Source organism: Pogoniulus pusillus, chromosome 15 (assembly GCF_015220805.1).
Source record: "Pogoniulus pusillus isolate bPogPus1 chromosome 15, bPogPus1.pri, whole genome shotgun sequence".
Classification (NCBI taxonomy): domain Eukaryota; kingdom Metazoa; phylum Chordata; class Aves; order Piciformes; family Lybiidae; genus Pogoniulus; species Pogoniulus pusillus.
In genome coordinates, this window is record NC_087278.1 from 24,709,186 (window position 1) to 24,724,362 (window position 15,177).

Here is a 15,177-nt window from a genome sequence, read left to right on the forward strand (position 1 = left end):
GATGAGGAAGATCCTCAGCAGCATGCCTTCCACAGAACACTGCAACCCCCTCTTCCTGAAGACTCAGCAGTAGGTTAAGTCTTGCCCGTGGCAGAGAGGTTGGAACTAGATGATCTTGATTCCTTCCAACCCAAACCATTCTCTGACTCAGTGATATCTGCACTGAGTTTGTACAGCTTTAGCAAAATTCTTTCTCAGACAGTCACAGCCTGACTAAATGTTGTCCTCTCCCAACAGTAAGTATGTGCACTGGAAAAACACATCACATACTTCTGCTCTTTTGTGCAGACCAACACTGAATCACAGAGCTTCTTGTACTGTTCGCGAAGATAACACTTTGTTCCCTGTGCTGAGTAAAGCAAACACATCCTGCTGTTGCACCTGCAGGTCTCCCATGTCCATTTGTTAATAACCATTTGTCCTCATCCCTGTCCCAGTCAGTGCATGAAGCTGGCTGTGCTGCTGAGAGAGTTCCCAGCAGCCTTGCCCAGGCTCCATGCCATGTACTGAGACAAAAGACCCTGATCCAGCACAGATGTCCAGCAGCTTCCTTCTGGCTCCTGTGCAGCTTCACTACTACTTACCCTTGGAAAAGCCTATGATAAAGAGGCACCTGACACTGCATTCATACCTGAGACTTCAAGGCCTGCAGGATGCCTACCTGCACATCTCACTCCGACAGGCAGTGCTTTACTCACACTGTCTCTCTGCAGTTTTCCTTTCCCTGAGCCAGAGCACAGTTGCCTTTCCCAGTCAGATGGCTACAAGGAGGACAGCTGAAGATGAAACTGAACTTACCAGAACTAGTTGCTGACTGGAATGGGGGTTTATTCTTTCTCTTTCTTTTGGAAAAAACTCCAACAGTTAGGCTAGGGTCAGTGCCAGACTGCTTAGAGTGGTCTGAACAAAGAAGAGGGCAAATTCCATCTGGGAGAAATTAGAAGGAAGAGCTTAGACTATGCTAACATTGCTCTGCTCTCTACAGCTCTTATTTCAATCTGCTTCTAGACAGTTCCCAACACAGCAGTTAAGGGAAACTGAGATAAATTTAGGTTTTTGGGCGTTCCAAGGAGAACAGAATTCACATCAGCTTCGTTTGGACAAGGACTAAGTTCTTACGTGGTGCACTTGTGACATGACTCCTCTGAAGAATTAAACACATTGTGAACTGGTTTCCAAAAATGAAAAAGGAGCCAGAAGGTGCCTGGATTCAGGGAAGTCTCTCTGCAGTCAGTGTCCCACAGAAAGGAACGTGGCTCAAACTGAGGAGCCCCAGAAGCTGCACCAGTTCTTGCTTGTGTACCAGAATCATAGAATCAACCAGGTTGGAAGAGACCTCCAAGATCATCCACTCCAACCTAGCACCCAGCCCTAGCCAGTCAACCAGACCATGGCACTAAGTGCCTCATCCAGGCTTTGCTTGAAGACCTCCAGGGACAGTGACTCCACCACCTCCCTGGGCAGCCCATTCCAATGCCAATCACTCTCTCTGTGAAGAACTTCTTCCTAACATCCAGCCTATACCTACCCTGGCACAACTTGAGACTGTGTCCTCTTGTTCTATTGCTGGTTGCCTGGGAGAAGAGGCCACCCCCCACCTGGCTACAATGTCCCTTCAGGTAGTTGTAGACAGTAATAAGATCACCCCTGAGCCTCCTCTTCTCCAGGCTAAACAGGCCCAGCTCCCTCAACCTCTCCTCATAGGATTTGTGCTCCAGGCCCCTCACCAGCTTTGATGCCCTTCTCTGGACATGTTCCAGCACCTCAACATCTTTCTTGAATTGAGGGGCCCAGAACTGGACACAGTACTCAAGAACTGGACACAGTACTCAGTACCAGTTCTCTACCCAAGTCCATTCTGCCTGGTGTCTGCCATGCAGCTTCCTCCCTGTGTTGGGAAAACATCAGCCAAGCTGCCCTTGGTCTTTTTGCCCAGTCCTTCTCTCAATGTCTTTCCCTTTCTGGCCAGACTTCTCCTTGCTATTGCACAGAGCACACAGAGTTGTCCACAAGCCTTACTGTTGCACACAACCTTGCCTCACCACCACACGATCTCTGTCAGAGAGAGGAAGCAGTTCTCTCCAGTTCTCTTCTCTGGGTCTACAACTAGTGTTTCTCAGCTGTGGTTGTACATCATGCACTGCCTCAGCCCAGGTGTGAAGTGCCATTCTGCATCTCACACTAGATTGGAACTGGATTAAAGGCAGATTAAAAACCTCATCTCCAACAGCTCTTGCAATTACAGGAGAAGACTTACCATGATCTTTAGCTGCCATGGAGTCTAATCACTGAGTGCACATGAGTTTTGTGCATGTTTATTTATTAATTCCACACATTTACTAAGTTCTTCATTACTCATGTCCTGCCCAACTGCAAGGGTTTATCTCAAGGAGCCTGTGGATGGGGAGGGAACAGCGAGGGAAATAACAGGGCATTAGATAAGAACAAAACCCACATCAAGTAACAGCATATTAGAAATCCTAAGGTAAACAGTAAGGAAGGAAGAAGGGAACAAATATGCACTCCCTGGTACCCCAGCTGGGTTTACTCTTCTCAGGTATTCACAATTGGCTTAAGCCAAGTTAAGTTCTATATACAAACAAAGAAATATGCAACCTGACCATCTGCACTTTTCACCAGCCTGCAGTGATGCCTGCCTCAGCACATGAATCAATACAAGGAGCTGATCCCACTGAAACCCTATTTTGGTAGAAGACTGAGTTAGTTTCCAAAGGGGACAGTTCCTGAGCAGCTAGAGGAGTGCTTGCACTGGTGCTTCTTGGGCCCTACAGGAATACAGCTGGTGGTGCCAGAAGGGAGGCAGCACACCAGCTCGAAGTGCACTTTCCCAGTCTCCCTAGGCCCAGGAGCTGCCCAGCTGCTGACAACAGTGCTCACAACTCTTCACTTCCATACTGAGGTAAACCTAAACCGGCTGGTGGTGGGGTTAGCACTGCATCAGCCCCTGCACAAGCACTGTGGGAGGTGAGGCAGAGGGTTGTCTCCTTCACAGCAGCTCCATTTCATCAGCCTAGAGGCACAGCTCAGAGCAATGTGCTGTTCTCTGTAGCAAGCCTACCATGAAAGGTGAGGGTAAAGTTTTTAAGGGGGAACAGCAAGAGGATGACTTGTCAGCAGATTCCCAAAAGATTTAGAGGCACAGAAACTGAAAGAAGCATCCTGGGCTGCATCAAAAGCAGCATGACCAGCAGACTGAGAGGTGATTCTGCTCCTCTGCTCTGGCAAGACCTCACCTGTATTCAGCTCTGGAGTCCCCAACACAGGGAGGACATAGACCTGCCAGAGAGGGTCCAGAGGAGGACATGAAGGTGATTAGAGGGCTGGAGAATCTCTGCTATGAGGACAGGCTGGGGCTGTTCAGCCTGGAGAAGAGAGGCCTTCAAGAAGACCTTAGAGCTGTATTTCAGTATCTGCAGGGGACCTACAGGAAGGCTGGGGAGGGACTGTTTAGAAGGGCCTGTGGTGACAGGATGAGAGGCAATGGTTTGAAACTGGAGCAGGGCAGATTTAGGTTGGACATCACAAGGAAGCTCTGTACAACGAGAGTAGTGAAATACTGGAACAGGCTGCCCAGGGATGTGGTTGAAGCCCTGTGCCTGAAGACATTCAAGATCAGACTGGATGTGGTCCTGGGCAGCCTCCTCTAGTTGGAGGTGTACTTGCTGAGTGCAGGGAGGTTGGCCAAGGTGACCTTTCAGGGTCCCTTCCAACTCAATATAGTCTGAATCTGTGACTTAATCTCTGAACCTGAGGTCAATGGAGTTGAAGAGAACTTGTCAGGCTTGTAAAGAAATCTGAAGACTGATGCAGAAGAACTTAGGAAACTGTGACTGCTCAGAAACCAGCAGTCACGGGAAGGGGAACAAGGGAGGATTTTCTTGCAATGGAATACAAGTTCTTTTTCAATTAGGCTCATTGTGTTTAAGCTTTCCTTCATGTTCAGCACCATTAATTTCACCAAGTTGCTGCTGAAGACAAAGGCTTGGGGGAAAGATGGGAATCTTCTACCTCCACTGCTTCAAAATGTTTGTGCAGTGCAGCTCTGCTTTACAGAGATTGTGTAAACGAAGAGTAGGGCTCAGTTTCTTAGTAACTGTAGCTGAGGGATACTGATTTTTCTCCTCATATTTTCAGCCTCACAAATCCAATTTGGGCTCTGAGTGTTTGGCTGGACTCTCTCCAATTAGTCTCTCCTCACCAGGATAAAAGAGCTGGAGGCCAAATTTTGCTCACAGAGCACCTGTGCCTTCCATATGCTTGAATAGGTGCAGCTATATCATGATGGCTTTTCTGGGAAGCACAGAGGACTCCAGGTCCTTCTCTCTGATACTGGATGCACACAAGCAGCAAGCCAGTCCCATAAGAAAAGGCCAGGTTCCACGGACCATTTGCCATTTCCAAAGAGATTCAAACTACCTCTCCAGCTCAGACCATGAATGCTCACTCAGGTAGCAGGCATGGCTGGGCAGACTTGCTCTTTCCAGTCAAACTCCTGGCCAGTGTAGACACATTTCTCGGTTGGGTTATGGAGAGGTCATTGAAACTTTTGTTTTTTCAGAAAAAGGCTGAAAATTTATAGTTCACAGAAAGTAAATGAAAAAAAAAATCCTGAATTTAGTAAGCTTGATAATTTTTAGAGAGTGCAGTGCTGAAAGCAGTCTGCATTCACAGAGAACAAGAGTCTCTTTACAGGTTTCTAAAGATCAAGCTGTGGAATTGTGCAGCAGCTGTAATTCTCTAACCCACTGCAGAGGGGCTAAAGCCCTGCAGAGGGATTGTCTCTTCCTATTGAACTCTATAGAACTGAGGTTTTTCCTGTGTAGATAATACCCTGTCATTGCCTTGTCCAGCCTTCAGACATCATTCAGACAGCTCAGTAAGTGTACCACACACAGACTAAAACAGAAAGAAGCCCTGGACAAGCTGACTCACCTGTCCCAGTCCTGCAAACAACACAGAGGGATCCTTAGAAGCTACTCTGAAAGTTACCGTCAACATCCAGATTGGTCCTGGAGAGGCACATGGGAACAAAATGGTTTGGAGAAAACAAAGCAACAGGCCAAGCAAATCTTCTCCCACAAAGGAACAGACCTGACCATTTTGATTTCCCTGAAGGCTTTCTTAAAAAGCAGTAAGGAAAGGTGAACACTTATTCATCTGTCACCTGCTGAGGTGCTCTTAACACTTGCCCTGTTCTGGCTACTGCGATTTCCTAGGTCCTGCTCCATGGCTAGACCCAAACCAGCTCAGGACATTAAGCTAGTACTGACCCTAAAAGAACTCTAGAAGATCATCTTTATCAAACCCTCCTGCCCAGGTGGGGTTAGCACCTGAATGTGTAAACATCTTTAAAGAGATACTGAAAGGTCATCACTCAGGAAAAGAGCTCCCTCCTTAGAGAGATGTAAGCAAGGCCAACAAATGGGTAAAAAATGGTGGGCACACAAACTTTCCTCTCTTACCTACACTGAATTATCAGTCTTACTTAAACATCCAATAGGTCTTTCCTTTAGAGGTTCAGTGGAGAGGGAAGACAGATCCACCTGAAGTGGCCTTGGCTGGAAAGACCTGGACATCCATAGAGGAGACTCTCTTCATGCAGCTGCCTGTGTAAGGGGGAGAAAGTCAGATGGGGAAAGTTCTACCTGAGAGTCCCATTCTTGTGTTTCATAATTCCTGGACAGTGTCTGCCTTGCTTGCCAGGAGCTGTCAGAACTCTGACACTTGGTGATACCACTACAGTCACATTTTGCTCTCCTCAGACTTTCTTCCCTGCAAATATGCTGGGACTAAACCTATATTAGCAAAGGAGCACGTAGGACCCTCCTGTCATCCAAAACTACACCCAGCCTGAAAAGGAGGCGAGGAAGAAATAAATATTATCATGAATGAAACAAAGTAGATCTGAGCCAGAGTAAGAAAGAGTTGCCCCTAAGACAGTATAGAGTGTCCAGGCAAATTCCACTCTTTAGGTCATTGGATGCAGCATCTGATCTAAACCCATGCTTTACTGATGCCTCCTCGCAAGAGACACCACAGCCCAAACTCAGCGCTTTGGGTTCTCTCTGCTGTTTCTGCTCAGTCCTCCAGCAAAATCGATAGCCTCCTACAAGTTCCCTCTTTTGTTCTTGCCCCTGTTTATTTTCTGGTGAGAGCCTGGAAAAAAGCCCTTCTCCCCCTGGCCAAGAGGAGGTGTGTAGAAACACGGTGTGGAATTGCAAGAGACTGAATTCCCTCTAGTCAATGAGCCATGTTTTGTTAACACACAAAAAAAAGAACCCGTACAAATTGGGAAAGCTCCTGAAATCAGCTTTCTCCACCCCTAAAAAAGAGATGGGAGGGAAGAACAAACAGACCCAGTACTGTGCATTATTTACATTGCCTGGGGGTAGGGAAATAAAAGAAGAAAACATAGGCAGGGAGAAGAAATAAATAGGAAAAGACATCCTTTCCCTCCTTTTCCTCCAGCTACATTTGGCACTGCAGAAGGAGCAGCAGACATGGGAAGGGTGCAGTATGTGAGTCATGGATAGAGCACAGGCCTTTCCCACTACTAACTGCTTTGTTAGGAACCCAGCAATAGAAAAAGGTTTAAAAAAAGCAACAACTGAAAACCCCAATGTAAACTGCATATCTGTGATCTCAGAGCTGTAAACACTGTTGCTGGATCTGCTGCCTGCTCTCAGGGTCTCCTCCAACTGCTGGCAAGAGGAAAGGTAAAAGGACACAGCAGCAGCACCAAGCCCCTTACAAGAGTCAGCTTGTTACGACCGTCCCTGTAGCTGAAAATGTCCTTTCCACTGGCATCTGGTGCCCAGTGCCAAAAGGACACACTGCTCTTGCCAGCTCCTGGGAAGGCAGAAACGCCACAGAGAAAAACAAATAAATGAAAGATTAGAAAGAAACTAAAACATGACTGGCTGAGAGCAGGGTTAGATTCTTCTCTGCGTCCGCTCTGTGGCCCACAGAGCCACACCACCTGTGCCGCGGCACAGCCTGCGCCAGCGGAGTGCCATTTGTATCCATAGACACTCCAGTGTCATAGCAAGGTGCTGCTGAGGAGGTGCTTAGGCAGCAAACCTCTCATCTCAGTGCAGTCTGTGTCACATACAGCCTTACCCTCCGTAGCAGCCACAAGACAAGACTAGTGCAATCTGTATTTGCAAAGCCACATCCTCATTTCAAATCAGTCTATATTGAGATACTCTATCAAAGGGGGCCTTGTCCATAGGGCCACGTCCATTCTTGCCAGCATGGATCCTGCTCACAGAGCCGCTCCCTGGACCAGGCCTGTCTTATCAGCTATGTCCCCAGTACCAGCAGATTCTGGATCCACAGCCAAGACTTTGTAATTAAAAAGATTTAGAAATTATTTACCAATCCAGATCTCTCAAAGCACCTCACAGGTATTGCCCAGAGCAACGAGAATCAAGAATATCTGTCCGTGCTGGAGAGGAAGAAGAGGTCTTCACGCGCCAGTTACTTTGAGATTTTCCTCTTGTTTAAAAAAGCATCGTTACAGGTCAGGAATGGAAGGGGTCTGCTCACAGGTGTGGGGAGCTGGAGAGAAGAATCCCTGGAATTTCATTCCTTGCCACCCCTCTCTTGGTTCGATGGTGATGAGAAGGTCACAGAAAGCATCAGTTGTTTGTTTCTCCCTCTTCCTCATCAAACGACTGCACCCCAGAGGAGGTGACATCTGAGACTTTGCGGCTCAGGGCAGCGTGTTCCACCTCCTCTCGAGGAGACAGCGACTCCAGGTCCCGGCACAGTGCATCGTCCTCCTCTGGAGAGGGCTTCTTGTTGAGGAGAGGAGCCTTCTCCAGACGGGGGTTCCCTTCATCCTCAATGTGGTCCTCCATGTATGTGCTGGACTCAGCCCCACGGCCACCCTGAGCAGTCTGCAGGGGCCACACGTGAACCAGGCCTGTGCTCTGGATGAAGTTCTGCTCCTGTCGCTGTTGCTGCAGCTGCTGCTGCTGGAGGAGGCTGCTCTGAATTAAAATGCTTTCCTGAAGGTTTGTCTGGGACTCATCAAAATTCTGGCCTAGGTATGAGCCAGTTGCTGGGGAAGCAATGAGGGACTGGTCACTGGTCTCCCAGGCATCAGATGAACCTAAGCAATACATGCCCTGCGAAACGTAGGAGTGAGGCCAGCTATCATACTGCGTCTGGGCCATGTGCTCTGCAAGGACAGGAGGGAAACAACACAGTCAGCACTCTCCAGGCCAGGCTGCCTCCTTCACACAGCCTGCATGCCTCTGCATGGCACCGTGCCCCACAGGGCACACACAGCCTCTGCAGGGGAGGAGGGTGAACAGAAAAGCCAGTTCTAGGCAATAGGTGATGGCCTTGATCACAGCCACTACTGACTGCAAGAGCTGGCAGCTTTTCACAGCTGTGCCCAAAAACAGGCGAAGGAGCTGGGCTTTGAAGCATCCCTGCTGAGGTTAGATTCTTGGACAGCTCCACAAGTAAGTGATTCCTCTGCTAGATCCCAATCCCAAAAAATAAGACTACAAAACAGAACAGGATAAAGGGAAAGAAAGCAACATGATAACAAGTGCAGGAAGGGATGTTTCAAGATTAGCAAGAGGCACTGGAGCTCACCTTGGCTTTCCATTAGCTCCTGATAGTTCTCAGAGTAGTTGCCTACTGGGTTCTCCTGGTTTGAGTTCACACTCACATCTTCACCATCCATGGAGGACCAGGCCATGAGAGTTGCCTCAGAAATAGCAAATTGCTCCATCACTCCTGTGCCAAAAGAGACAGGAAGGGAAGCAAGGCTGCATGAAAAAGCCTCTACCTCTCACCACTCTCTTTAACCTCATCTCTTGGTCATACTGTCCCACTCTTGTCCTATCTCAGATAACACCCATCACCCACCACTGGCCCTCATCTCTTGGCCATACTGTCCCACTCTTGTCCTGTCTCAGATAACACCCATCACCCACCACTGGCCCTCATCTCTTGGCCATACTGTCCCACTCTTGTCCTGTCTCAGATAACACCCACCACCCACCACTGGCCCTCATCTCTTGGTCATACTGTCCCACTCTTGTCCTATCTCAGATAACACCCATCACCCACCACTGGCCCTCATCTCTTGGTCATACTGTCCCACTCTTGTCCTATCTCAGATAACACCCATCACCCACCACTGGCCCTCATCTCTTGGTCATACTGTCCCACTCTTGTCCTGTCTCAGATAACACCCATCACCCACAACTGGCCCTCATCTCTTGGCCATACTGTCCCACTCTTGTCCTGTCTCAGATAACACCCACCACCCACCACTGGCCCTCACCCTCTCCACTAGCAATACTCCAACCACAGCCTCCCTCTTCTTTGCCCATCTGAACCACCCACAGGCTCTCCCGAGCATCTTTTCCAGGTCCCTGCACTTCAGTCTCTTGGGAATTCTGCTCTGGGCCCCCCAGGCAGCCCAGCCCAGGCGGCCAAAGGCTGGTGCTACCTGCAAGGAAGCGAGCCTCCTTCTCGCCGTCGCTCAGGTCGGAGTAGGCGTCGGCGTCCTTGCGGGCGGCCTCGTGGGTGTGCTGCTGCTGCTGGCTGCTGCCCTTGCCCCAGCCTTGCCACTCAATCATGTGAGCCACGCGGCCCTGGCCCATGGCCGTCGGCTTTGTGACGTGGTCCTTCATGCTGCGAGATATCCCTAAGGGGCCAGACATCAGAAAACAAGGAGGGGCTATTACACAGCTCCGGGGTAGCCTGCCCTGCTCTCTACCTCTCTTGGAAGAGGAGCTTCTCCCCCACTTTCCTGACAGGGTTCAGGGCTGGGGTTGAGTGTCTACCACCTTTCGCTCTATCACTTTCCAGGAGAGTTTCTCCATTTCTCCTTGGACTCAGGGAAAGAGGAAAAAAGGGAAACCCCAAATATAAAGATCATTCCCTTCCTTGTCTAGAATCCATTTAGGGCAGTATTGGGCACAAAAGATGAAGTCTGGAAGTGAACAAACTAAGAAATAGAAAATGAAGTTAAACCCAGGACTGTTTGAGGGGAAGCAACTGAGCTGGAGTGCATGGTGAGAAAACAACAGGAATAAAACACATCTGCTCTTTGAAAGGCAATAGCTAAGAGATTTCTTTGCCTAGAACCATGGTGGTAGAGACACCTCTAAGGTCTCAAAAGTGAGTCAGAAAGGAGCAGCTGGGACAGCAGAGAGGTACAGGAAGAAGCACAGAGGCCTGTGGAGAGAAGCTGCCAAGGATAAACCCAAATTTTGAGGACCTCACCAGAGAAAGATGATTTAGCCAAAGCCCCAATCCCATAAGCATTGGAGTTGCGTTTCAGCTTGGGAAGGATGGAGGTCGTATCTTCCATGGAGAGCTGAAAAGAGAGAGAATATGAAGCAATGGTATACAGAAGGAGAAAAGGAAGTTAACTCAAGTGAGAAATCAGTATAAGGATTCCAAAAGGTAGGGAGAGGATGAGGAGCAGAAGCAAGAGATGAGAAAAAGAACGAAAGAAGAGAAGGAGAAATTAGAGGCTATTGACCCAGGCTGGATATTGTGTAAGATTAGGCTTGAGTGAGGCCAGGTCAGTGGGAAAGGCAGAAGCAGGCTGTGAGAAGCCTCTCTTTGGCTGCTGCCAGTCTTCCATGGACATGCTGCACTGTTCCCAAATCTTTGTTAGAAACACAAGACATGGCTGATGGATAACTCAGGGAGCTGACAATGTGACAGGCAAGGCACAGCAATGGTTCCTATCTGCATCCTACTACAGGCATTATTTTTTTATGTGTTACTTCTAGGGTTTATTTCTTCTGGATTTGACAAAATGAAGGTGACTGTATCAGTGGTGTCCCTGTTTCAAGCATCTACAACCACCTGTAAAAAAAAAATTAGGTCCACAGTTATGCTTATTTCCCTTTACTCTCACTCTATGTTCATCCTTGAAAAACAAGGACAAGAAAATATAGGGACAGGCAGCAAACAGCATGAGAAAACACAGTCCCTCGAGATGAACCCATCAGGCTTCTTCAGAGATGCCAGGCATTGCATGTGAAGCTTCCTTTTCCTCAAGGGCTCAACAAACATTGCTTCTGCTCTCCATTTCAACCTCTTTGAAAATCAAATCCAGCACATTTCAAACAAAAAGCTACCAAAAGTAGTGACTATGACACTGGAAACTGTAAATCCTGATATGAAGCAAGCATTTGGTCATAGGCACAAACCCAGTGGAAGGTGAGTGGAGTAACAAGCGAGCAGTCAAATAGCTTGAGATGAAGGCAGGCACTGTGAAGGTGTTGAGCTGCAGTAATCCCAGCCAACTGCCAGAATATGAGGTACAAGTTTCTCTGACAACTGAGTGTATGCTAAGGCTTCCTGTAACTTCAGAGCCTGCTATGTCTGTGTGTAATGTGTGAGTTGCAGAAATCAGAAAGCAGCAGAAGAAACATAAAGAGAGAACACAGTCTGTGTTCCGTGATGCACTTCCTCTGGTCGAAGACTGTCCCCACTTTCTATGCTCCTAGAGCATACAGAGTGGTTGTTCCTGCCTGAGTGCTGCTGTTCAGTGTCCCCTCACTTGTTTGGAGACAGCCTGGGGGCTCTACTCTGAGTCATCTCATGGAGATAGTCCACAAAAGGAAGGTCTCTACCACTATAAAGTTGGAGAGTTGTGGTGTGAAGGCAGGAATGAATAGGATGGGGAGGAAGTTCATGAGCCAGTTTTGATACCAAAGAATATCTCAGACTGGAGAAGAGTAGATTCAGGTGGGACATTAGGAGGAAGTTCTCCACAATGCAAGTAGTAAAATACTAGAACAGGTTGCCCAGGTATGTAGTTGAGGCTCCATCCCTGGAGACATCCAAGATCAGACTTGATGTGGCCCTGGGCAGCCTGATCTAGTTGGAGATGTCCCCACTGAGTGCAGGGAGGTTGGACAAGATGACCTTTCAGGGTCCCTTCCAACTCAATCCAATCTGAATCTGTGACCTCTCCATCTCAGAGCCTCAGGTTGATGGAGCTGTGTAAGGCTTGTAAAGAAATCCAACGCAATCTGTGACCTACACTGAGAAAGAGCTGCATTATGACAGAGCTCCATGGAATGGGTTTCAAAATGGGAAACTGAGTAAAGAAAGTGTCTTTTACATGGCTTTGTGTATCTTGCTTTCACCTAGACAGAGGTGAAGGGAAGAAAAGAGTGACAAATCTCTTCTAGACACTTGTTGCATCTAACATTGTTTCCCTGCACAACTTGTTTCTCTGCCTGAGCCTGGGCAAACTATCTCCAGAGCCAAGTGCCACAATGAAAGACAGGGTAGGGGTCATCTAAAAATCTAAGCCCTGCTGATATCCAGTGCTCCAAGTGCTTTGAAACCACAGGGAACCAGAAGATGACAGAAATTTAAAAGCACACATCATTGAAAAGTCTTATCCTACCACCAAAAATGGAGCTTTCTAATCCTGCCTCTCCAAGCCCGGTCAAGTTAAGTTCTGTGACTGTGTTTTTGAAGCTAAGTTTGGTAGCATCATTCCCTTTTCAGGATGCTGGCTTTGCATAGCAGAAATGAAAAGAAAAACCCCACAACGTCATAGCACAGGTAGTAGGAGCAACAAGGAACACAGGTTACTAAAATATTTCTCCTGCTGCTTGTTGACTGAAGTTAGCTGGTGCTGACCATCTCCCAGGGGGCATGAAGAATTCTTCTACTTCTATATGCAGCTGAAAATGAAGGGCACATTTCTCCCAGACTCCTGGAGAAGATCAAATGATGTTCTAATTGGAGGTTTTGGATTTATTAAGTATGTTATAAGACAACTTTTTCATCTATATGGGCCCAGCAATCTCAAAAATAGAACACATGAAAGGTTATGCATTTGTCCCAAAGAGGACAGAGGCAATTTCATAGCCACCTGCAGATCTAAATACCTACCAGATATCAGAAGACTCAGACACAAACAAAAATTCATCACCATCCTTGGAATCACAGGCAGCTCCCAGAACTTTAGTGGCACTAAAGACTTCCAGACCTGTTTCCATTCTGCTCCCCACTGTATCCACTGACACCCCCTTCCCTGTCTACAGCTGAAGTGGGAACAGCAGTATGGCATATACTCACATTGATGCCATCCCAGGAGAAGTCTGTCCGTGTTTGCTAAAGGAAGCAAAGAGGGACACCACGTTAGCACAGCACACATGCTGCAAACAGCCATGCACCTCTCTAGTGGCTTGCCACAATCAACAGCCACTACTGCATCTGCTCTGTTTCCAAACCCATGGCTTTTCCAAGCTGTTCTCATTCCCTGCTGTTGATTATCATGTCTGTGAGTATCATGATGGCACAACAGCACATGGGATGAGAGAGCAAGAAAGAGAAAAGGCAGGCCCCTTTTGCTAAGACTGCCCTCGCAGCAGCTCTTCCCTAGATGCTGCGCTGCTGGCACCCCTGTATGGGAGCTGCATTGTTCTGAGGCTAACACAAGGAGGAGCTACACCACCTAAGGACCTGGAGTGCAGGACAGACGGGTACAGAATTCTTTTGTGCTGGATGGTCTGCTCTTACCCTTCGTCCTTTCTGACTCGTTTCCCACATCGGCCATCACAGAATCATACAACAGTTTAGGTTGGGATGGACCTCTAAGATCACAGAATCATAGAGTGGTTTGGGTTGGAAGGAAACTGCCAAAGGTCATCTAGTCCAACCACCCAGCAGTGATCCCCTCCCTGTCCCTGCTGCCCACCTTGTTTCTAATACAAACCAGGATGCCCTTGGCCTTCTTGGCCACCTGGGCACTGCTGACTCATGTGCAGTCAACTGGCAACCAATACCCCCAGGTGCCTCTCCAAGCTGCAGCTTTCCAACCACACACCCCCAGGTCTGTAGCTTACCACAGGGTTGTTGTGAACCACGTGCAGGACCTGGCACTTGGCTATGATAAATGTCATGGAATGAGCCTTGGCCCATTGGTCTCACCTGCCCAGATCCCACTGTAGAGCTTCCCTGCCCTCTAGGAGACCAACACAGCCACCCACCCTAATGTCACCTGCAAACACAGTGATGGTGCACTCAATCCCTTCATCCAGACAATTGGTAAAGACATGAAAGAGAACAGGCCCCAGCACTGAATCCTGGGGTACACCACTACTGACTGTGTGCCAGTCAGATTTAGCTCCTCTCATCACCACTCTTTGGGCTCAGCCATCAGACAGCATTTTATGCAGTGCAGAGTGTACTGGACGACCTTTGGAGCTCCCTTCCAACCCAAACCATTCTATAATGCTATCATTAGTCATGCCTGCATACCTGTGACCTTACTGAGCTGAAAAGTCAGGTACCACAGACAGCAAGGAACTAACCCTTGAGACAGCACATGGTAAATCAACTGGCAGTGAGTCACTGGTGAGTGCATCCCCAAAAACCAAAATGGCCTTTCTTCAGAAGCTTCTGTGCTGCAGGAGCTGGGACAGATACAGTGCTGGACATTTCAATGAACCCACTATGATAACCATGTAGACCTCCAGGCTGGCCAGAACTGCTCCTGTGTTTTCTACCTTCTATTCCACTCAGCATTTGCAACTGCACCATGGGTCTGGCACAGGTACTCACCTCAGTAGAAGGCCGATGGAAGCTGCTGCCATGCAGTGAACTGGTGCTGTCCATGTTGATTTGGTCCACATCTTTCAGTCCCTTCCAGTCTACTGCAATCACCTCATTTCCTGTGGGAACACATCTAGTCAGGTTTCTGATTGCCACTGCAGCTTGTTTGAGCAGTCCTAACCCAACTCAGTCCAGCACACAGGAGAATTACTGAGTGTAAGGCCACGACAGCCCTAAATCTGACCTCCTGATTTTAGTCAGGCCACCTGCACAGCATCAGCTATTCTGTTTTGCTGTTATCTCCATATGAAGAGCATTCAGTTATGGGCTTTTTAGGCATGCTTGGCTAAAGCACAGATCCCCAGCAGAAAGGCTTCTAGTCGTGATGTGTGAGTGAGAAAGAAGCAGTTCTTTGGATACCGTGTTCCAATATTAAACCATCCTCACTTCAAAAGGCATTTCTCCTTTATGATGTGTACTGGTCTGAGATCAGCTTACAGCTGCTGGTGCCTGAGCTTTGCCATTCTCAGCAAGATTAAAGACCTTTTTTACATCTGCCATTGCACTTCAGGAAACTTATCCATATACTTG

At 48.1% G+C, this 15,177-nt stretch overlaps 1 protein-coding gene across 2 annotated transcripts in view; it reads right to left on the reverse strand.

Moving 5' to 3' along the window:
* Positions 1-2,236: 2,236 nt before the first annotated feature.
* FAM131B (family with sequence similarity 131 member B) overlaps positions 2,237-15,177 on the reverse strand; it is a 35,442-nt gene continuing 22,501 nt past the window's right edge. The window contains exons 2-8 of one of the 2 annotated variants that reach the window (XR_010305049.1): positions 14,596-14,705; positions 13,108-13,143; positions 10,276-10,369; positions 9,497-9,694; positions 8,632-8,775; positions 7,399-8,206; positions 2,237-5,627 (exon numbers count right to left, since the gene is read on the reverse strand). Coding sequence is in view for 1 of the 2 variants with exons in the window: in XM_064155835.1 (XP_064011905.1) it covers positions 7,662-8,206; positions 8,632-8,775; positions 9,497-9,694; positions 10,276-10,369; positions 13,108-13,143; positions 14,596-14,705 (1,127 nt within the window). In the remaining variant the exon portion in view is untranslated. Of the gene's footprint in view, positions 5,628-6,258; positions 8,207-8,631; positions 8,776-9,496; positions 9,695-10,275; positions 10,370-13,107; positions 13,144-14,595; positions 14,706-15,177 lie in introns of those variants that run through there. The other variant, XM_064155835.1, reaches the window with a different exon arrangement.